General features: G+C 41.2%; 1 protein-coding gene across 1 annotated transcript in view; it reads right to left on the minus strand.

Annotated features, from left to right (window-relative positions):
- Positions 1-878: 878 nt before the first annotated feature.
- The window catches only part of RNPEPL1 (arginyl aminopeptidase like 1), a 49474-nt gene continuing 25869 nt past the window's right edge, over positions 879-24483 (minus strand). Inside the window, exons 7-11 of the mRNA XM_073675306.1 lie at positions 23646-23758; positions 23460-23568; positions 23155-23382; positions 7914-8056; positions 879-5315 (exon numbers count right to left, since the gene is read on the minus strand). Coding sequence (XP_073531407.1) covers positions 5073-5315; positions 7914-8056; positions 23155-23382; positions 23460-23568; positions 23646-23758 — 836 coding nt within the window. The 3' untranslated portion in view covers positions 879-5072. The remainder of the gene's footprint in view (positions 5316-7913; positions 8057-23154; positions 23383-23459; positions 23569-23645; positions 23759-24483) is intronic.

The following is a 24483-nucleotide window of genomic DNA, read 5'->3' on the forward strand; positions in this document are numbered from 1 at the left end:
AAAACATTTTATTTTCACTGTATTTCTAAGTTCCCTTAGGGAACTTGAACCTGATGTCTTGTGCCATGTACAGCAATTTTAAATGCATTGCTGTATATAGCAAAAATCACGGTCCCCTATGAATACCAGCTATGGGCTGGTTTTCACAATACAGTCATGACAGACACAGCAGACCCCTGGCTGTCTAGGCAACGCATTGGCATTCCGCGATTGCGGGAGTGCCGATGAGGGGACACAATGGCATGCCCCCCTGCCGACGCGCGTTACATAGAATGGTAGAGTTGGAGGGGACCTCCTGGGTCATCTGGTCCAACCCCCTGCTCAAAGCAGGATTCACTAAATCATCTCAGACAGATATCTGTCCAGCCTCTGTTTGAAGAGTGACAGCAACATTTAACATGTTAACCGGTTAGATGCAGATGAAGGCTGAATAACACTCATCTGCTCGGAAAGCTGCGGGCTCATTGTGTGATAGCATCAAAAGGCAGGGAAGAAACTTATGACGGACATAGTACATCATAAGTCGTTAAGGGGTTCAATAGAAAAAAAAAATTGCCTTAGTCGTGTGCCATTCAACAGCAAGCAGAGATCTTCAAAATTGCAGAATTGAGGAATTCATATAGAAGAGATTATTCAATTAAAAAAGTAATACAATTTTCAAGATAGTCAACATTTGCTGAAACCAGAATACCACTTTAAAACGTCTTAAAGCACTTTTCCATTTTAAACAGCAATAAAGTATATGATGTGTCTTAAAATGTTCATCCCTCCAAAGCCACTTTTATACATCAGTATTTTGAATTAGTGTTTCTAAGCCAAAGTTTTGATGCAGAATACAGACATGTGAATAAAGCCATAAGGACATTTAGAAACATCAGTAAAAGAGCAGGTTTTATTCTTTTTTATTTTGTTTTTCACCATAGGAAAATTTGCTTACAGCAATACAAAAAAGCATGATATGGCTGATTAGTAAAACAAGAGACATTGATTTGCTGGTAAATGTGGGTGGTTGGAGTCATTTTTCTAGCTTTGATGTCTACATATCAATGAGTGCTTGTTTACACAGTAAATCTCTGGTCCAGTTTTTGATGCTTTTTTGCCAAACTCAAAATCTATTCCCACCTTCGCCTAATTGGGAAAAAGGAAAATAACTTGCACCTTATTATACTGGGTGAACATAGACTGATAAAGACTAAAGACTGGCCTTTTGCAAGCGGTTATGTAGATCATATACAGCCAAAAATCTCAACATTGGTAACTCCAAAACCACAAATTTAGTATATCAGACATCCTTGGGCTTGGTATCCTAACCAACAAATGCCTATAAGGACATCCTTTCGACATATGCTTGGCCATTAGGGCTCGCTCACACTTGCGTATAAGTAATCGGTCTTATTCTCATCCAGGATAGTGGTATGGTTTTCTCTCACTTGTCATCCGTGTGCTGTCCGTATACATTTTTCACTAAGCAGCTATTAATCTTTTACAGGACCATTTACAGTTGCCTAAGATATTGTAATGTATCAGGAAAATCGGATGCCATACTGACTGACCGTATGGCATGTGATTTTTTTCTTGCACTGACCGATATTGCAGTGAAATAGCAGTATTGTGCAATTTTTTTCTCATGGCAAATACAGCGGAGAAAAAAAAATAAGCAGATCTGCGCAGCCCCATTGAACATTGGTCCAAGTGCAATCTGATTTTTTTTCATAGAATTGCACTCGTCCGATTTATACGCTAGTGTGAGCGAACCCTTAGGCTGTGTGCCCACGATGCGTTTTTGGTGCGTATTTTGGTGCGTATTTGCAGCGCGTAAACGCTCCAGAAACGCATTGCATACCTTATCCCATGACTTCCTATGACATTCTGCAAGTTCTGTGCACATGGTCCGTATTTTTTCTGCACAGATTTTACTCGCAGAAAAAATACAAACGTGCGTTTCTGCATGCGTATTTGCCTATACAATGCAGCAAATAAGCATCAAAAACGCATGTAAAAACTGCATGCGTTTTTCTGACAAGGAGATGCAGAAATGCTCAGGAAAATTTCTGCTTCATTTCTGCATCGTGGGCACTAAGTCTTAAAGTGATGAACATGTCAGTTTTTACACCGGTACTGCACAATCATGGTGTTGGGCTACGTTCCTACAATGAGCTTTTGGTGAATTTTTGACGCTGTAGAATTTCGGCACCTATTTGTGTTTTTTTTAACATGCTTTTCTATTGTGTTATTGACGTTGCATTTTTTTGTCTCTTTTTGGTGTGTCATGCTTTAAAATAAAGCTGCTTTGTTTTTGATACTTCTTGATATTTGGCTTTGACAAAACTTTATTGCTATACTTAGGTGCGGATTACATGCATTTTTGATGCACTAAAAACATGTGTTTTTTTTTACCTGTGGATTTTCCATATCTAATACAAGTCAATGGAGAAAATCCGCACAGAAAACTCAGCATACCCGCAAGAAAAATTGACATGTTGCGGATATGAAACACGCACCGCAGGTCCGTTTACGCTGAGTAAAAGAAAAGCACAGTGGGCATGAGATTGCTATAAATCCAGTCCACTTTGCTGGAACTGTAATATGCTGCATTTTTGATGCAGCAAAAATACACAGCGTCAAAAAAGCACCAAAAGCTCATCATGGGAACGTAGCCTTAAGGGAGTAAAAGTATACCAATACCACACTTAAAAACAAATGTAAAATGGTAATCATGCACCAAGAATATTTACCAAAATTAAAATTTGATAAAAATAGGACAACTTAAAAATCAGACCAGGATTAGAAAGTAGAAAAAAAAATCTTGCTGCATTTTCCATCAACCTAACAAGTCATAGTAAAAAAAAAAAATAATAAAATTAACCGTTGTTGACTGACTACAGATTGTATTAGAAGACCCAAAAGCATACTGAATATATTAAAAAAAGTGTTAAAAGGAAAAAATGGGAGGGAAAGCACTTCAGGTCATGATCAATCATCTTCAAAAGTAAGATATGAAAAAAAGCTCGAAATGAAGGTCACATTCAGAAAAAACTGTTACCCAAAGTCTGTAGGCTACATGGTCAAAAAATGACTCAGGTCATTGGATAAATTTGAGGCTTATGTGCAGGACAACCCCTTTGCTATATTTTCTGAGTGTTACTGTCACTTGGGTTATATCCAGGAAAGTCTGCAGTGAAGTCCTAGTCTCATAAGTAAAATGCATAGATGTCAAGTGAATAAAACTCCAAGCAACCAACCGCAGGCTCAACCGAAAGAAAAAATATTTACAGTACTGTACAAAAGTTTTAAGCAGCTGTGGGAAATATGCTGCAGAATACAAATGCCTTAAAAACTAGAAGTGTTAATAGTTTATTTCTAGCACTTAGCAAAAAAAAGTGAATGACCAAAACAGAATCTAAATCAAATCAATATTTCGTGTGACCACCCTTTACCTTCAAAACCGTATCAATTCTTGTAGGTGCACTTGTACCAAACCAGGGATTTTATAGGATTACAGTCAGGTGTGTGAGTAACCAATTACACCAGGTGATAATGATCATATTTATATTTTGGTCGAAACACAGTCATTAGGAGTAGTAGGCTTAAAATTGGATAAGGAACAGCAAGACTCTCCAACAAAGGTGAGGTTGTGGAAGACTTACAGTTCACAGATAAAACACAATGGCAAGATTGATCAGAGCAACAAGACATAAGGTAGTTATACTGCATCAACAAGGTCTCTCCCAGGCAAAGATCTCAAAGTGGACTGAGGTTTCAAGATGTGCTGCTCAAGCGCTTTTGAAGAAGCAACAAAAAATGGGCAACGTTAAGGACCATAGACTCAGTGGTTAGACTAAAGCAGCAGATGAGATACAGCAACACCAATCTACTTTTTGGAGTAGTGGTGTTCATGGAAGAATTGTAGCCAAAATGCCATACCATAGGCGTGGAAACAAGGCAAAGTAACTCAACTATGCACGAAAACATGTTGAGACGAAATACAAGCAGATACGTATCCATCATGCAATACCATGAGGGAGGAATCTTTTTTTTTTTTTGCAAATTTATGTTGCAGCTGGACAACGATTTTAAACATAAAGCCAATGTCATTAATAACTATATTCATCATAAAAAAAGAACAAGGAGTCCTGGAAGTTATTATATGGCCCTCTCAGAGACCGGATATTAACACCATCAAGTCTATCTGGGATTACATAATGAGACAGAAAGCTTTAAACAAGCATCCACACAACATCTATGGTTAGTTCTCCAAGATGTTTGACCACCGTGGCAAGTTCCTTCAAAACTATGTGTAAGTGAACCTAGAAGAATTGATGCGGCTTTGAAGACAAAGGCCCCGGAATGATCATTTGCATTCTTTCCTTTCTAGCAAAATGGCACAAAAACGGAGTAAAAAAACTTGACGTATATAAAATCACTACAAAAGGGAGACTGGAATACATTTGCAACAAATTTTGCGAAAACATGTGGAAACTAAACTTCGCCCACAGTGGCAAACAAAAACCAAACAAAAAACTGAAGCAAACATATGAAATAGACTACTGAAAAGGGGGCAAATGGAAAGATAAATGTAGCACAAACATAATAATAAAAAGGGGGTGGGGTGGGGCAAAACATTAAAAACTCAACAAGAGGCATAAATCAAATAATGATTCAGCATAAAAGGGTAGTTACATAAAATACTGATTTGATTTAGATTTCTCTTTTGCTTATTCACTTTGCATTTTGTTAATTGCTAAAAAAATTATTAACACTTCTATTTTTGAAAGCATTCTTACTTTACAGCATTTTTTTTTTTTTACACCTTCCTAAAACTTTTGCATAATACTGCATATCTACAACTTGGCACCTCTTTGCCCTCTGAAGGCTTACTGTAGAACATTCTGTCATTGGGCTGAGTGGTTTCCCCACCTGAGCATTCTTGGGTGGTACAGCATTTTGCTTCAACCACCCCAGTGCAAAGAATATCAGCGCTTCCTCCTCCCCTGTTGGGTCTGGGCAAGGCACTGCCAGAAGGAACCAATGAGAAGCTGCTAAATGAATACATTGTTGCAAAGTGAGAACTGTCAGGCTGTCACATTCACATCCCTGAGAGAAGAGGAGCCTTGTGTACAGAGCTCAGTAGACAGGACAGGTAAGGCAGTGTCTGACTGCACCACAGAACCTCCCTGAGCCAAGATCTGTTGGATCGTTTTGCGGAGATTCGGATGTAAATGTCCATGTGTCTGATAGAAGATCTCTAGGGCACAGGATTTTAGTGGTCCAGCAGTGAGATCTTCATAAAGAGGGATGGTATACATCCTAGATGTCTAAAAGAAGAGAAAAACATATCAATAGACACTTAACAGAGCAAATAAGGTTAATAGAACAATTACATGAATATGACTGGATATGACCCAAGACAAAAAAAAAACACTAAACTGTAATTAATGATAGCACTCACAAGCTACAAAATATCTAAAATTAATCTCACAGCACAAGGAAGGCTACTACCAAGCTATCCTTTTCAACGCAAGAGGTGCCTGGATTATGGACCAGAATATCCATTCTATGAAAGTCAGCATCATGAATGCCGCTAATTATATATGTACTTATCCAGTAAGATTATATATGCCTCTATGTATCTATATTCATTCTGGCTAGCTAAACATTTTGCCAGTCAATTCAGAGTAGGAGCCTGGTCGAAATGAGACAGCCCATTGAATGGACTAGAAAGGCTATGATTTAGACAAGCAGTAGACCCACACTATAGTTTTTGTACAGGAGGACACAGATGCCATGTAATTAACCCCTTAATAGCCTAGGGCGTATTAGTATGCCCTAGGCTATCACTCCCGGTTCAGTGAGGGCTCCAGCGCTGAACTGGGCACATGTCAGCTGTTTCTTACAGCTGACACGTGCCTCCAACAGCCGCGGGTGGAATCGCGATCCACCTGCGGCTGTTAACCAGTTAAATGCCGCTGTCAATCTCTGACAGCGGCATTTAACAGCGCCGTGGAATTTCATTTTTTTTGTGCAATTTCACAGCACTTGGAATTTTTTTCACGTTTTCCAGTACACAATATGGTAAAACGTTTAAAAGTACGACTCGTCCCACAAAAAATAAGCCCTCACATGGCCATATTGACCGAAAAATAAAAAGGCTATGGCTCTGGGAAGAAGGGGAGCAAAAAAATTAAAACGCAAAAACTGAAAACCCAAGGATGTTAAGAGGTTAAACAACCTACACTTTAAGATGTTTTTTAATATGTGGTAGGCACTGAAACTTCTTCCAATAGATCAATGGTGATCAAGGTCCAGAGACTCCACCAGTTGCTTGTTAAACATTCACGCTCAAACCGCAGAATCCACAAGCTCCTGCATGAGCACAAGCAGAGTGGTATTTGGGCTGAAAAATCGACGAGCCTGTGCACAGCTCTGTGCGCACACTGACGCAAGAGAAGAGCACTTCTGACCGCTGGGCAGTGAACATCTAAAAGAGTTTAAGCAATTGGTGGGTCATCAGAATCTGGATTTCCATTGATCAGCAAGGCATTTCAGCACCTACTGGTACACCTCACTAAATTAGAAGATCATCAAAAAGTTAATTTATTTGAGTTCTTCAATACAAAAAGTGAAACTCTTATATTATATAGAGTCATTACAGAGTGATCTATTTCAAGTGTTTATTTCTGTTAATGTTGATGATTATGGCTTACAGCCAACGAAAACACAAAATTCATTATCTCAGTAAATTAGAATACTTTATAACAGCTTGCAAAATGTTTTAAAAATCTGAAATGTTGGCCTACTGAAATGTATGTTCAGTAAATGCACTCAGTACTTGGTCGAGGAAATACTTATTTCTCACTGCAAAATGCAAATAAATGTATCTAATTTATACAACGTGATTTTCTAGATTTTTTTGGGGATATTTTATCTCTCAATGTTAAAATTAACCTACTCTTAAAATTATAGACTTCGTGTCTTTGTCAGTGGGCACACTTACAAAAACAGCAAGGGATCAAATAGTTATTTTCTTCACTATCTACACACACAGTAGATAGATATACATCTTCATACAGCACAGAATATGTTCGCTCAGGAACAAAAACATGACTTACTATTAAGTTGTAAGCCACCCTTCTGTATGATAACCTTATGGCGACATAGGTAATATTGACTGCACTGCTATTTATGAAGACTACACTACAAGATTTGAGTGCACCATATAGGAGCGGAGGTGAAATTTTAGTGTATATTTATTAAAAGTGAAATGTTATTAATAAAGCTATGCTGCATCAAGATATATCCTAGCCACTTATATGTTATGATTCAACCGTATTAGTAGTTGTAAACTTACTAGCTATTTACTGAGGTGCACCAGTTACCATAATGCTGGAATTCTGTTATATTGATGTTGAGTTTTATATATTGTGTGTCCAGCTAAAGAGTAAGAACGCTCATAAATTCAGTGTATTCATATGCTGAACTCTTTCTCCACCCTCCCAGCCTGATTGACATGATGTAGCTCATACTAAGCAGTGCGGTTACAGCAGCAAGGTCAATCAGTTAAGGAGGGCCGAGAATGAGTTTAGCTCAAGAATAGATTGGTGGAGATCTCCAGAATCTACGTGATCTCAAAATTCAAATCTTTCAAAAATGATTACACAGCCATTCTGACATGGATTTTCAGAGTAAGTATACTAGCCTCGTCAGGTCTAATAAGATATCTGGTTACTAGTGCATACAGTTTGCATTGTAAAAAATCTGGAACCATCTGTGTTGTGCACAAAAAGAAAAAAGTTAAAATCTAGCAGTGGAGATTCAGGCATCTAAAATCCTTTGCACTGAAAGTGTTAATGGTGGCAAGAAAAAACAAAGTGGTTTCAGTTTTTTACTTTATCAAAGAAGAAGAGGTTACTAACTTGGCATAGAAGGAAGTGGCGCACTCTAGGCAAGTCTGGTTGGAAGTTGTTCCGCACCACAATTTGCAGCCAGCGGATGCGTATTTCTGTGTTCATAGTAGCTATATCAGCAGAATAGCAAAGTGACAGCTGAAGCATAACTTCTGGAGAAAGAATTCAACAAAACACATTCTTAAGCAAGAAACCAAAGGGTCACAAAAAAAAACATAAAAACTCACAGAGGAAGGATTTTGTGGAAATAACTTTGAAGTGATACTTAAAGTGAGCAAACTGGTGAAGGTTGCAAATAACGCCTTTAGGCTGGACTCATTTATACGATACTTAACACTTTAAAGGCAGATTTACTGAACAAATCTAAAAAAAAATTTAACTTGTTGCCTATAGTAACCAATAACAACTCAACTTCCATTTTCAAACTGGTCTGCAGAAAGAAAGCTGCATTGTGATTAGTTGCTAGAAAGTCAAATCCGAATTAACCCCTTCCCCCTCCAATACATACATTTGACAAGGAGTGGGTGAGGGTGAATATAGAGCGGGCTCAGTAACTGGTGGCTGCTCCAAACACGGCAGGTGCTGGATGTGTTATACTGCTCTTGGCCCAGTCACCGCCTTGGTGGTACTCCAGTAAAGCCGCAGAATCATAAAAAAACAGGACTTCTGCTATATACTGTAGTATTAACCCCTTCACAACATCGGCTGTACATGTACTGCACAAGTCGGAAGCTGTTCTATGGAGCAGGCTATACTCGGCAGGTAATAGTTTTACAGCAAGGAACGGCCTCTAGCAATCGCAGGTGGTGCAAAGAAGCATTAACAAAACACAGACAGGGGAGCGTGTCATTCTATGTGCCCGTGACATGATCACTGGTTACCGATGGGTTGCATCGACAGCCGGGGTCTGTTACAGGCCACCATGCTCATCATTACAGAGCAGCTGGGCTTCAAAGGGAACAGTGATTTGTACTACATGCAGCAATACTGTGGTATTGCTGTATAAAGCACAAGTCATCAGACGATCGCAGGTTATAGTCCCCTAAGGGGACTAACAGGTACAGTGAAAAGTAAAAAAACACACTTAAAAAAAAAAAAATCTATAAAAAAAAATGTAAAAAAAGCATAAAAAGTTCAAATCACCCCCCTTTTTCCTTCATTAAAAATTAAGATAATAAAAAATTTTGAAAACACGCATGTGGCATTGCTGAATTCAGAAAAGTCAGATGTACATCATCCTAATAGATACTTTTGATTCTACAGGTCATACAAAGGGTTTAATTTCTACAATATACAAGTGCCTATTGTCATCCCAACTGGATAATCACCCTCTGACAGTTGAAGCTAAATGGGAGGGGGATGTAGGCCCTATATCGATGGAGCAATTGAGAGAGATTCTAGAAACTTCCCAAATTATCTCCGTGTGAGGCCCAAAAGGCACTCTCAACTATATTTAATTCACAGAGTATACAGAACTCCAAGCTTTTTACACACGATAGGATATCGCCATGATGCAAAATGTCCTAGGTGTGGGATTGATGAGGAACATCTGATGCATATGATGTGGGAGTGTAGACAGATGACCTAATTCCAAAATGAGCCTATCTCCTTGATAGAAAGAGTGTATGGAGTGACAATTGTTAACAGAACCCCGTATATGTATATTGGGATTATTTGAAGATGGAGTGGATCCCGTCTTGCCCCTATTTATAGGTATCCCTCGTAATATTTCAAGCACATAAACTTCTTGCATTTCACTGGTTAGACACACAACCTCCATCTATGGGACAGCTACAATGGAAGATAAATAATATGATCTGGTTAGAAAGGGGAGGCTTATCATTAAAATAACTCGATTCGCAAATTTGAAAAATATGGGAGTCCTTTGTTAGATACTCCAGGGCTATCCACAAATCTTATAATTGGAGATAGAATATTTACAATGCTATCCCTTGTTAGTCCTTTTTTTTTCCTCCTTCTCCCCCCTTCGACGAATTTTATACTCGGTTATTCTAGAACAGCTCTGGAAATGGTTCTCTTTGGAATGTTGGGATTTGGGTTTATGGTGGGTTAGGGAATTGAAGTTGAGATACTTTGTCTATGTTTTATACCATGGAATTGTTATGTCACTTATGTTTTTTGAAAGATGGAAAATCTGTATTTGGAGTTTTTCAATAAAATTATTTGATTTAAAAAATGAAAAGTCAGATGTATCAAAATAATTAACATGATCAGTAAACACAGACAAAATTAAGATATTTTATTAGTCGCTGCAATACCACAAAAAATGCTGTAACAAGTGAACAAAATTTCGCATCTATCCCAAAATGTTGTAAAAAAATAAAAAGCATGTTGCCTCGCCCTGCAAAAACTAAGCCATCACACAGCTCCGTCAACTGAAAATGTTACACGTCTCGGAAAATGGCAACAGAACCCCCCCCCAAAATTTTTTTTTTTTTTTTTTCTAAACTTCAGGTTTTTTTTATTTTACTGGTGAAAAAAAATCAGGACAATGTCAGAATTGCGTTTTTTTACAATTTCTACCTACTTAGATTTTTTTTCCAGTACACTATGTGATAACACCATTTATTTTATCCAAAAGTACAACTCCTCCCTGATGTCCAAGCCCTCATGTCTATGTATACAGAAAAATAAAAATGTTATGGCTCTGGGAAGAAAATATGGAAAAAAACAAAACAAAAATACAGCCTCTTAAAGGGGTTAAAGTATTGCAGTACATAAATGCAATTGATTGCAGAATCTTTCATCTTGAAAGACTAAGAAATAACAGTGAAAAAAAAATTCATTTTAATCTTCGCATCCATAAAATTGTGATAATCAAATTCTAAAATTATTAAAGTGATAGGGTATGTGCCACGATGTAGAATTGAAGCAGAAAATTTCAGCAGCGTTTCTGCATGTTCTTGGCAGTAAAAACGCTTGCGGCTTTTACACGCGTTTTTTACATGCGGATTTGACTTGCGTTTTTTCAAATGCATTGGGACCTCAAATCCGCATGCAGAAACGCACAAATAATGGACATGCTGCGGATTTTTCCACTGCGGAAAATTCCGCAGCATGGGCACAGAACATGCAGATTTTCATTGGGGATCATGGGGCACAGATTACCAAGCGTTTTGCAAGCGTTTACGCTGCGGAAATTCCGCCGCAAAAACGCATGAAAAACGCATAGTGGGCACACAGCCATAAGGTAAATACCATTAAGAAAAATCTAAACGTCAGAATTTACATTTTTTCAGTTGCCGCACATCTCCCAAAAATTGGGATAAAAAGTAATCAAAAGTTGTATGAAACCAAAAATGCAACAAATAAAACTACGGCTTATGACAAAAATAAATTGTTACACAGGTTCATAAATGTGAAAATAACAAAAAGTTATAAGTCTTGGAAAATGGTGACAAATCAAATATCTGGTTTGCTTCTTTGAAAGTTCAGAATTTTACCACTACAATATAAAAATTAATGTCGTAAAAACGAACGCCTTCCCCAAAAAATTGAATTAGACTTACCAATAATACGGTTTCTAATAACCCACCACAACAGCACCACAGGAGGTGTCACCCCACCCTAATAGGGACAGGAAACACAAAGAGGTCAAATAGCCCCTCCCACATCCTCTCTCCAGTGTTATTATAAAGGACCACAAGAGTATGGATACTTCACATTATATTTATTATCACCCGATTCAAAGTAATGCAAGAAATAATTGAGCAAGGGTATGGAATTACCCGTGCTGTCGTGGTGGGTTATTAGAAAGCGAATTACCGGTAAATCTAATTCTATTTTCTCTAACCCCCCACAACAGCACCACAGGAGAAATACCAAAGACTAACGTTTAGGGAGGTACAATAGCCAGGAGAACTTTTCTCCCAAAGGCCAAATCTTTAACAGACATTAAGTCTAGCCTGTAATGTTTGGAGAAGGTAAGGACTGAGGACCAGGTAACCGTCTGCTCGATGGAAACGCTGGCTTTCTCAGCCCAAGAGATCGATACTGCTCTAGTGGAGCAAGCCGTAAGGCTCTCTGGAGGCGAGAGGTCCTGGATCTGATGTGCTTCGATAAATCGCTCTTTTGATCCAGTTGGCAATAATGCTTTTGGATGTTTTCTTTCCTCTATTCTGGCCGTAAAGCTGGATAAACGGATTCTGATCTTTTCTCCACAGCTGCGTCTCCTGGAGGTAATGAAGGACTACTCTTCGTACACCTAGAGAATGGAATTCTTCCTCCCTCTTATTCGCTGGATTCTGGCAGAATGTGGGGAGAATTATCTCCTGTGACATGTGGAACGGAGACCACTTTGGACAGGAACAATGGGTCAAGACGAAGAATAAGTCTTTCTTCTAGGATTCTCAAGTATGGTTCATTGATTGAGAGGGCCTGAGGTTCACCCACTCTTCTGGCTGTATTGATCGCTACCAGGAAGGCTGTCTTCCAGGACAGTTTGTCCAGCTTTATTGACAAGAAGGCTTAGAATGGTGAAAGAGTCAGCCCTATAAGGACAATGTTAAAGTCCCAGGAGGGAACTAGGTTGATCACTCTAGGACGAAGATGGCAAGCCACAGTTATGAATCTCTTCACCCAAAGATGGTCGGCCAAGTTCTGATCAAAATATGAACTTAATGCTGCCACCTGAATCTTGAGGGTGCTAGGTTTGAGACCCTTTTCCAGGCCTTCTTGCAGGAAATCTAGGATCTGAGCTATGTTCGGTTGGCGGGGGTCTGGAGGATCAGGCGCACACCATCACATGAACGTTTTCCATATTTTATGATATATTTCATTTCTCACCAGCTTTCTACTCTTCTGGAGAGTTCGACTGACAGAGGCCCTTGGTTTTTAAAATTGTGAATTCAGAAGCCAGGCAGCCAGACATAGACCTCCAGGGTCTGGATGATAGATTGGCCCCTGGTGAAGGAGGTCTCGAATTGGTGGAAGGATCAGGGGACCATCTATACTTAGGTTGCTAAGGGTGCCAAAACCAGCTTCTTTTCAGCCACAGAGGTGCCATCAGGATAAACCTTGGCCCTTTTAGTCCTTATTTTCTGTAGCGTCCTTGGTAGGATCGGAACCGGAGGGAAAGTGTATCCCAGTTTGAATCTCCACTGGTGGGCAAAAACGTCGACGCCTAGACAGCTATCGTTTGGGCTCAAGGAGAAGTACCGATTTACTTTTGCGTTCTGGTGCCCTGCAAAAAGATCTACCTCTGGGCAACCTCATCTTCTTGTTAGCATCTGGAAGACTTTTGAATTTAGACCCCATTCTCCCAGATGAATATCTCTCCTGCTCAGGAAATCAGCCTGAATGCTGACTGAGCCTCTTATGTGGAGAGCCAATAGGGAGAGAAGGTGTTGTTCTGCTCAGGAGAATATTTTGCGCCGAGAGCGTTTTCAGGTCTTTGTGTCTCGTGCATCCCTGATGGCAGAGGTGAACGACCGTAGTCACGTTGTTAGAGTAGACTTTTACGCGGGTGTCCCGAATCAATGATGTTGCTGATTTGAGTACTTCTTCTACTGCCTTCAGCTCCCTGAAATTGGAGGATTGATAGCTGATCTCTCTTGACCAGAGTCCCTGGAAGGATATTTGGGAGACCATAGCTCTTCATCCTCTTTTGCTGGCATCTACTTTTATAGTTACTAGAGGGTCCTGGATCCAGGGGACTCCTCTCTTTAGGTTTCTTGGACTGCGCCACCAGGATAGAGAGGCTTTTTACCTGGGCAACAGCAAACCTCATGAATTTCCGATAGGGTTGGGTGAATGGGGTGTAGGGATCGGTACTCACTTAGCCGCATTAGAGGTAGGCACGGGACACTGTCTCTTTAAAAATGTCCAAGGCAGGTTTATTATGCTGCATAAACCGCACTTCCAAAAGTAAACAAAAGAAAGCCTTGTCCGGCACAGTGTAACAAAACAGAAAGTAAACAGTCCATCCAATATGGCGGGTTCACACGGTCACGGTAAGTGTCTTTTTACCCTCAAAACACTCTAGAGGTCTCCACACCTCCAGCCACAGAATGAGACACTTGGTCTCCATTTTATACACAATCCCTGGGCTGGGGATATGTGAGCAGCCAATCCCCCCCATCTCTTATGACTGCTCGAAAAAAAGGCCCTGATACGCCCTATTAACCCTCTCAGCACTATGTGTGCTGGAGCCTGCTTTCCCGGTTTCACATCACTGAAGCAGCCAACCTCAGCGACACATATCTCCCCTCAAGGACATGTCCGATGGCCCTTTTACAGGGGACATGATAATACGAATCCTGTAAATTGATTGTTGCCATGGCTAAGTCTTGTCCTATCGGGGTCTGTCGATCTGATGGACTCCATCTTGAACCTCCTGTATACGATGTACTGGTTCAGGGGTTTCAAGTTTATTATAATCCACCCGCTTTTATACGAAAAAGTCGGGAGTAGTGTTCCCTGCTTTTCTCTGCTTCCGGAGCTAGGGAGATTACCCCTGAGGATAGCATACTTTTTAGCCTGGACATCAAGGCGTTTTGAAGCTTTGGAGAGGAGAGTTGGGTTATCTGGAGGATAGGAGAATTCTACTTTTACCAATCCCTGGACTGATTTTAGAGTCTATGAGTTTGTGCAAATCTTGCGCCATTGAGGGAGAAATTTTGAAATGCGACCCCCTACTTTTTTGGCGTCATGGGTTTGTTTTTACGTTGACCTTGGGAGAGAAATACATTTATGACATGTCCTCCTTTTGGATAGCTCCACATGCCTGACTTTCCTTTACCTCTGTACTGAGGTGATTGTTCCTGAGAAGGTCGACAGGATCTCTTCCTGGAGCGTGTTGGCTCAGGCAGAGATTTTTTCTTGTCGGAGACCTTCTCTATTAGGTCGTCGAGGGCTAGTCCAAACATGTACTTTCCCTTGAAGGCAATAGAATAAAGCTTCATCTTCGAAGTTACATCACCACTCCATGATCTTAACCAGAGCGCACGTTTCACAGAATTCGACAGAACTGACAATCTTGCCGCGACCCTTACAGATTCTGCTGATGCGTCTGCCAAAAAACCTGTGACTTTCTGGAGGAGAGGTAAGGATGCTAGAATATCTTCTCTGGGAGTACCTATAGAAAGATGTTCTTCTAGCTGAACAAGCCAACGGGACATTGATGCACGTGGAGACGACGTGTTAAGGGCTGCTGAATTCTCCCAGAATCTTCTTAAAGGCAGTCCATACTGTGTTCTTGAGGACCCTTCAGCTGGGAGGAATCTTCAAATGGCAAGGTTGTATTTTTGGTCACTCTTGAAACCTGAATGTGTATTTTTAGTACTTCAGACCAGATTTTGCAGTTTCCTCATCCACTGGAAACCTGTCTCTTAGCTCAGCAGGAATATTCAGCCTCTACTCTGGGGAATCCGTATTCATGCACACTTAGGTCCTGGATGTTCTTGTGTATGGGAAACAACAAAATCTTCTTTGACCGGAGGTTGCCAAACATCTCTTCTTGAACCATATGGGTAGTTTCCACTTCTTCCACCTCCATGGTATTCCTCACTGCCATAAGTAGTTCCTCCATATGATCGGAAGAAAAATAATATTTTCTATCCTGAACAGATTCTGAGGCTGGGCTTAGTTGGCCTTCCTCTAGAAGTTCTTCTGGTATGGACATGTCTTCCTGAGAGTCCGAGTCCCTTTCTTCTTCCTGGCTAATCTTTCTTTTCTTAGGAGCAGGAGGGATAATGGGAGTGCGAGTGGATTGGGAAAAGAGGCCAGGGAAGATTGGATTTCCTGCCATGGTTTTCGGTGTCCCCCAATGAAGCGATAAGAGAAATAATATCATATACAGTAACCTGCACCATGGAGAAGGACCACCAATGCCAGACAACTTACTGGAAGAGTGCTGGGGTCTGCTGACGCGGAGCGGGAACAACCTAAACCCTCCATGTACAGTACAGACCAAAAGTTTGGACACACCTTCTCATTTAAAGATTTTTCTGTACAGTCATGGCCAAAAGTTTTGAGAATGACACCAAAATTATATTTTCACATGATCTGCTGGCCTCTGGTTTTTATTAGTGTTTGTCTGAAGTTTATATCACATACAGAAATATAATTGCAATCATATTATGAGTACCAATAGGTTATATTGACAGTTAGAATGAGTTAATTGAGCAAGTCAATATTTGCAGTGTTGCCCCTTCTTCTTCAAGACCTCTGTAATTCTCCCTGGCATGCTCTCAATCAACTTTTGGACCAAATCCTGACTGATAGCAGTCCATTCTTGCATAATCAATGCTTGCATTTTGCCAGAATTTGTTGTTTTTTGTTTGTCCACCCGTCTCTTGATGATTGACCACAAGTTCTCAATGGGATTAAGATCTGGGGAGTTTCCAGGCCATGGACCCAAAATCTCTATGTTTTGTTCCATGAGCCATTTAGTTATCACCTTGGCTTTATGGCAAGGTGCTCCATCATGCTGGAAAAGACATTGTTGGGCGCCAAACTGCTCTTGGACGGTTGGGAGAAGTTGCTCTTGGAGGACATTCTGGTACCATTCTTTATTCATGGCTGTGTTTTTAGGCAAGACTGTGAGTGAGCCGATTCCCTTGGCTGAGAAGCAACCCCACACATGAATGGTTTCAGGATGCTTTACAGTTGGCATGAGACAAGACTGGTGGTAGCGCTCACCTCTTCTTCTCCGAATAAGCTGTTTTCCAGATGTCCCAAACAATCAAAAATGGGATTCATCAGAGAAAATGACTTTGCCCCAGTCCTCAGCAGTCCACTCCCTGTACCTTTTGCAGAATATTAGTCGGTCCCTGATGTTTTTTCTGGAGAGAAGTGGCTTCTTTGCTGCCCTCCTTGAAACCAGCCCTTGCTCAAAGAGTCTCCGCCTCACAGTGCATGCAGAAGCACTCACACCAGCCTGCTGCCATTCCTGAGCAAGCTCGGCACTGCTGGTAGTCCGATCCCGCAGCTGAAACAGTTTTAAGATACAGTCCTGGCGCTTGCTGGTCTTTCTTGGGCGCCCTGGAGCCTTTTTGACAACAATGGAAGCTCTCTCCTTGAAGTTCTTGATGATGCGATAGATTGTTGACTGAGGTGCAATCTTTGTAGCTGCGATACTCTTCCCTGTTAGGCCATTTTTGTGCAGTGCAATGATGGCTGCACGTGTTTCTTTAGAGATAACCATAGTTAACTGAAGAGAAACAATGATACCAAGAACCAGCCTCCTTTTAAAGTGTCCAGTGATGTCATTCTTACTTAATCATGACTGATTGATCGCCAGCCCTGTCCTCATCAACAGCCACACCTGTGTTAATGGATCAATCACTAAAACGATGTTAGCTGCTCCTTTTAAGGCAGGACTGCAATGATGTTGAAATGTGTTTTGGGGGTTAAAGTTCATTTTCTGGGCAAATATTGACTTTGCAAGTACATTAATTGCTGTTAAGCTGATCACTCTGACATTCAGGAGTATATGCAAATTGCCATTACAAAAAATGAAGCAGTAAACTTTGGAAAAATTACTATTTGTCTCATTCTCAATACTTTTGGCCATGACTGTATTTTCAAGAATATGAAAATTGTACATTCACACTGAAGGCATCAAAACTATGAATTAACACATGTGGAATTATATACTTAACAAAAAAGTGTGAAACAACTGAAAATGTCTTATATTCTAGGTTCTTCAAAGTAGCCTGCTTTTGCTTTGATGACTGCTTTGCACACTCTTGGCATTCTCTTGATGAGCTTCAAGAAGTAGTCACAGGAAATGGTTTTCACTTCACAGGTGTGCCCTGTCAGGTTTAATAAGTGGGATTTCTTGCCTTATAAATGGGGTTGGGACCATCAGTTGTGTTGTCCAGAAGTCAGGTGGATACATAGCTGATAGTCCTACTGAATAGACTGTTAGAATTTGTATTACGGCAAGAAAAGAGCCGCTAAGTAAAGAAAAACGAGTGGCCATCATTACTTTAAGAAATGAAGGTCAGTCAGTCCGAAAAATTGGGCAAACTTTGAATGTGTCCCCAAGTTCAGTTGCAAAAACCATCAAGCACTACAAAGAAACTGGCTCACATGAGGACCGCCCCAGGAAAGGAAGACCAAGAGTCACCTCTGCTTCTGAGGATAAGTTTATCCGAGTCACCAGCCTCAGAAATCGCAGGTTAACAGCAGCTCAGATTATAGACCAGGTCAATGCCACACAGAGTTCTAGCAGCAGACACATCTCTACAACAACTGTTAAGAGGCGACTTTGAGCAGCAGGCCTTCATGGTAAAATAGCTGCTAGGAAACCACTGCTAAGGACAGGCAACAAGCAGAAAAGACTTGTTTGGGCTAAAAAACACAAGGAATGGACATTAGACCAGTGGAAATCTGTGCTTTGGTCTGATGAGTCCAAATTTCAGATCTTTGGTTCCAACCACCATGTCTTTGTGCGACACAGAAAAGGTGAAAGGATGGACTCTACATGCCTGGTTCCCACCGTGAAGCATGGAGGAGGAGGTGTGATGGTGTGGGGGTGCTTTGCTGGTGACACTGTTGGGGATTTATTCAAAATTGAAGGCATACTGATCCAGCATGGCTACCACAGCATCTTGCAGCGGCATGCTATTCCATCCGGTTTGCGTTTAGTTGGACCATCATTTATTTTTCAATAGGACAATGACCCCAAACACACCTCCAGGCTGTGTAAGGGCAATTTGACCAAGAGCGAGAGTGATGGGGTGCTACGCCAGATGACCTGGCCTCCACAGTCACCAGACCTGAACCCAATCGAGATGGTTTGGGGTGAGCTGGACCGCAGAGTGAAGGCAAAAGGGCTAACAAGTGCTAAGCATCTCTGGGAACTCCTTCAAGATTGTTGGAAGACCATTTCCGGTGACTACCTCTTGAAGCTCATCAAGAGAATGCCAAGAGTGTGCAAAGCAGTCATCAAAGCAAAAGGTGGCTACTTTGAAGAACCTAGAATATAAGACATATTTTCAGTTGTTTCACACTTTTTTGTTAAGTATATAATTCCACGTGTTAATTCATAGTTTTGATGCCTTCAGTGTGAATGTACAATTTTCAAAGTCATGAAAATATAGAAAAATCTTTAAATCAGAAGGCGTGTCCAAACTTTTGGTCTGTACTGCAAATCACAAAAGGATTGGTCCCACCTTAGGGTGTCTTCTGTCTGGGGCTCTTGTATAGGCGACTGGACCCAGCGCCTTCCTCTTCATTAGAGGTACTCCTCCCCCAGAATGTCCAGCTGTGAGAGCAAGGGGATGACCCATGCAATCATCAGCGGTCATCTCTACCGCAATTTCTCCTATCCGGTGTATTAGCACCGCTGCGTTTCAGCGTTGAACACAAAACCGGAAGTGACGTCATACAAAGACACCCAGCATCTAACGTAACTTCCAGCGACCGGGTCTGCGTCACATGCGCTTCAGCGCAGAATAAGCCGGAAGTATGAGCAGAGGAGCCCGGCGTCACGCTGTCCTGTTCTGGCAAGGATCGTGAGGGTGGGGGGATAGACTGGAGACCTCAGAGAGGCCTCCAGCCTGAAGAACCCCTCAAACTTTATCCAAAGGTGCAGACTGCAAGGGGACTCCTGAGTCCTTTAGGAGACAGGAGCAGCGTTGGAGAGGATAGGTATGCCCAGTCGATCTCCACTGCCCGGCTACAGTCAATCTTACCCCAGTGTCTGCCGCCGGCACAGAGCACCACAGAATGACTTCTTCATCCCCATAGGGACAGGAAAAAACACTGGAGAGAGAATGTGGGAGTGGCTATTTGACCTCTTAGTGTTTCCTGTTCCTATTAGGGTGGAGGTGACATCCTCCTGTGGTGCTGTCGTGAGGGGTTATTGGAGAAAATGGTGTTGGAATTGCTTTTCTTTTTGTTTTAACCATTTAACATCAGTGAGAATTTTGTTCCTGATCTCCAGCACGTTATATGGTAAAGTGAAAGGTGTCATTCAAAATCTAGAACTCGTCCCTAAAAAAACAAGCCCTCATGCAGCTAAATTGATGGAACAATAAAAAAAAGTTATGTCTCTTGGAAGAAGAGGAGGAAAAATGAAAACACAACAATAAAAATTGTTTGTGTCCTGGGTAAAGGGACTCAGTCACCAGACTTATGCCATCCATGTGATGTTTGTTTTTTTTCAATGGACATTTCACTTGAAAGGGCAAATTCTGTCTGCAAAATGGACCACAGTATACTTTTTTTTCGGACTAGTCCTGCAAACACTGTTCTGTATTATAACACAGATCATAATTCGTGATCAGTGCAAGATCAGTAACACTATGACCCTGATTCATCAAACTGTTTAGACCAGAAATCTGGCATACAACACTTTGAAAAGTCACAAGGTTACGCAAAAAATGATCGACTTTTGGCGTTTTCAGTTTCGGCCATCCTCACCAAAATGGACAGGGCGTGGCGATGCCAGCTCATCTAATTCATGATGATTTGTGGCGTACCCTATGCATGAATATTACTACAGTCCACGACTTGAGTAAGATTTGTGGCAAGGTGCATGGAGGTGCACACCACTTCTAAGACTTTACTAATTCAATAAGAATCTGAGCCTCTTAATGAATCAGGCGCCTCTGATTCAAATATCCCCTCTCATCAAGAACGGCGAGAAAAATACTGATCTTAATTAATCTTAATTAATCGAGGCCAATTCATTTATCAAATGCCTCTTATTATGTAAACTAAGGTCTATGTTAGAATTTAAAGGGAACCTGTCAAGTGAATAAACTCTATTAACCTGCAGATATGGAGTAAATCTGCAGGTTCATAGCGTTCTCAACCCGCCCGGCAACTGCAATTAGAGCAGTGAGGAAATGAATTGTGTTCCTCCCGGCAGCGTTTAGGTTTCAGTCACGGAGGCAGCGCCGGTGCGGATTCAGTCACCAATCTGTGTATAGAGAGTGGCGTCTGTAACGGTGCCCTCAGCACTGACTGACAGCGCCTCATATCAGTAAGGTTCATTGGCTATGAGCTGCGATAACCTTATGTGACGATACAACTTAAAATCTTAATTAGCCAGACGATTAGATTTGTTAATCCAAGAGAACTACCTTATTGTGTTTTATTACAGATTGCTGGCTGTGTTTTATTAATGTTCAGTTTGCTCGTCAGTTTATGTACACTAATTTAACTTGTAAAGTGTCCAGCATTCCACTAATCTCATTAGTATTTCAGGAGCCTCTAATCATTGTTCAAAAATCGTCTAGGCCCATTGTGTAAGTGTTGAAAGAAGATCTTGCGGAGCCTTCACCACATGGACTCTCACATGTAGACCCAGGTGATGAGGTCACCTGAGAAAGATACCTCCACTAATGCACACTTCGCTTTGGGGGAGGAAAGTGAGAGCAGTTCTACCATTCAGGTAGCTGAGTCCAGAGAAGCAGAAGGGACAAGTGTTTTTGTAGCAGACAGACTTGGGACAGAGAATCAAGGAGCATCAGAAAGACTTTACAAGGAGAATGAGAGACATCCTTCTGGAAAGTAGATGGATAGCATGGCACCCAAAGAGACGCAGATTTGTATTCTATATGATTCTAGTCTAATAGTATCAGCCCTGACTGGAAAGAAACGGATCTGTTCCATTTGACCATTAGAGAGACCAAAAATACATTTTGGGGAGACCAGAAGGGGACAAAGAAGTCACCTGGCCCCATGGATATGTTGTTTGGGGTTGCCAGAAGGGGCCCACCGGTCACCTGCAACCCACGGAGACATTCAGAGAAATCAGATTGGGACCCACCGGTCATTTGACCCCATGGAAACTCTAGGAGAGGCCAGGGTGGGACCCTCGGGTCTCCTGGGCTTGTACCTTAATGGACTGCTACCTCCCTAAGCTTGACGCTAGCTCCTCTCTGTGGGGGCCCGCCAGAAGCGGGGGACCACTGGTTGAGGTAGTCGGCTCTGGAAGTCTCCAAAGTCGCAGCTGTTCTAACCCAGGCGGGCAGAGAAGGAAGGGTGAGACTGTGTAATGTTGTACCATCTTGGGTATTTGATGGGACTGTTCTGTGTGTTTATTGTCCGCTTTGTGGTTCAATAAAGTATTGCTACGCAGTTTAACCCTCACCCTGTGTTGTCCGAGTATGATTACGCCCACGGAAGACCTTGAGTCTTCACACCTTACTGATGTCATGGGATGGATTTACGGCGGACCTCTTTGGATTCTTTTATTTTTTAAAGATACTAAATGGGTAAAGGAGGGTCGGGGAGTAGTATGTACAATTAAAGATCTTTTCTACGTGTGTGTGTTTATTACTTTTGACTACGGGGTTAGAAATGGGAGTGTCTTATAGACGCCTCTCTGTTACTAACTCCTGTCAGCAGACATTACACAGCTGACATCAACCCCAAAATAGTATTCCGCTTGTCAACGCACCAGGGCAAGCAGGAAGAGCCAAGCAAAGAACTGCTATTTTTAGGCTGGGGAGGGCCAAATATACATGGACCTTCTCAGCCTGAGAATACCAGCCCCCATCTGTCTGCTTTACCTTGGCTGGTTATCAAAAATAGGAGAAACCCCACGGCCATTTTTTTTTTTATTATTTATATAAATAATTTAAAAAAAACGGCGTGGGAGCCCTCTATTTTTGATAACCAGCCAAGATAAACCAGACAGCTGAGGGCTGCAGCCCGCAGCTGTCTGTTTTACCTGCGCTTGTTATCAAACATAATTTTACATATTGCGCCGGCCAATCACAGCCATGCCAATACTTGGCATAGGTGTGATGGAGCCAGAAGTGCCCACAGCAGAAAAGGTTGTTGATTGGCTGTGCTGCAGCCTTTCAACAAGCTTTGTTCGGGATGCCGAACCCAAACAGTAACAAACTTCCGTGAGAAGTCCTTGTTCAGGGTCTGTGCACAAACATAAGGTGTCTGGTACAGACCTCAAACTTTACAGTTCGGTTTCGCCCATACTACGAATGACTGCTACTCTTGAGTTGTTTCCCATTGTAAGCGGTGTACCCCAAGATTCAGTGCTATTTTTCAGCTTATTTATTAATGATATAGAACATGTGATTAATATAGTGTTGTTTCTATTTTTGCAGATGATACCAATCTATGTAGTATAATGTAGTCTATGGAGGATGATCATAAGTTACCAGAGGGCTTGGACAAATTGACTGTTTAGAAATCCAATTGGCAGATAAGGTTAAATGTGAATAACTGTAAGGAAAGACGTCTGTGTACTAATAATATGAAATCATCACAATTATTGAAATAACATAAAAATATCAGATGAATTCACCTGGCCGTAATGGAGACTGATCTAAAAGCTTGTCCAAAAACAGCACAGTCTGAAAAGTTTGCCAGTCCGAAATATTGGCAAAATTGGCAGCAGCTTCAATGTCTAAAGGTTCAGCCATCCACAGTTCACTCAAAGCTTCCACGGTGGAAGTGAATATGGATCCCTGAGAAAGATCTGGTTGGGTCATCGGAGGCCCTGGGGCATTCAGCCAGCGCTCAAACTGCAGGTCTGGTGGGGAAAACAGATCATAAGGATTTTGGCAATTATAATTTAAGTCATGCATGCTACCATAGTCTGTGACTCACCCTCACTGTATTTTGGACTCTCCCCCTTCAGATGAGGGAAGAAGCTGAGATAAGACTCCAGCAGATCTTGAGCTACAACACTGCGAAACTTGAATTTCTCAATATAATCCTGTATGAGAAGGATATGAGGATTACTGTGTGACAATAGCCACCATTAAAGGAATAAAGTATGTTAAATTAGAATACCCTGAGGAAGGCATCAAAGTTGTCTTGGTCCCCGCACAACTGGGACAGATAGTGCACAAAGCAGAAGCCCTTCTCATATGTGAACAAATTCATGAGGTTACTAGGGTTCACACCTGTGGAGAAACACAGAGGATTGCAAAGTGATAACTTACACATCAGATACAAAAGCAGCAATCTTAGTGACGCTGGTCAACTTTAACAGCTTCAAGTACAATTGTGACATGAAGAAACATTAATATTTTCTTCTTGGGAAAGATCAGGGAGTCCTTGTGACCCTGTTCCACATGGCGAAACATTTGCAAAAAAATGACATGCTGCAGATTTTAAAGCCACAACGCATGGCGACTACTGACCTCATTTTTTTTTTTTTCCAGCAGTGTGTGGCTGAATGTCTTAAAAAAATAAATAAATCTTCTATGTATATGCACATGTGTTAACATATCCTTAGGGTATGTGCATAGGTTAAGTATTTACTGCAGACATTTCTGCATCAAAAATGTGTCTCTTTGCAGGAAAAACACTGTGGATGAAACACTGCAAAGTGAGTGGATGAAACACTGCAAAAACGCTGAAAGAATTTACATGCTGCAGATCTGCAATTGCTTCAAATCTGCAAAGAAAAATAAAAGCAGCATGTGCATGAGATTTTAGAGATATTCACTTTGATGGGGACGGTAAAATGCTGCATTTTTTTGATGCAAAAACATGCAGAGAGAAAAATGCGACAAATACGCAACATATGAATATACCCTAAATAGTCTAACCCCCCTTCACACCCTAATCTACAGCAATATCTATTAAGGATAATCTATCTGAAGTATGGCATAATTCACCTTTT

This window comes from Phyllobates terribilis, unplaced genomic scaffold, assembly GCF_046119375.1.
Source record: "Phyllobates terribilis strain yellow unplaced genomic scaffold, ASM4611937v1 Scaffold_3__8_contigs__length_932513732, whole genome shotgun sequence".
NCBI lineage: Eukaryota > Metazoa > Chordata > Amphibia > Anura > Dendrobatidae > Phyllobates > Phyllobates terribilis.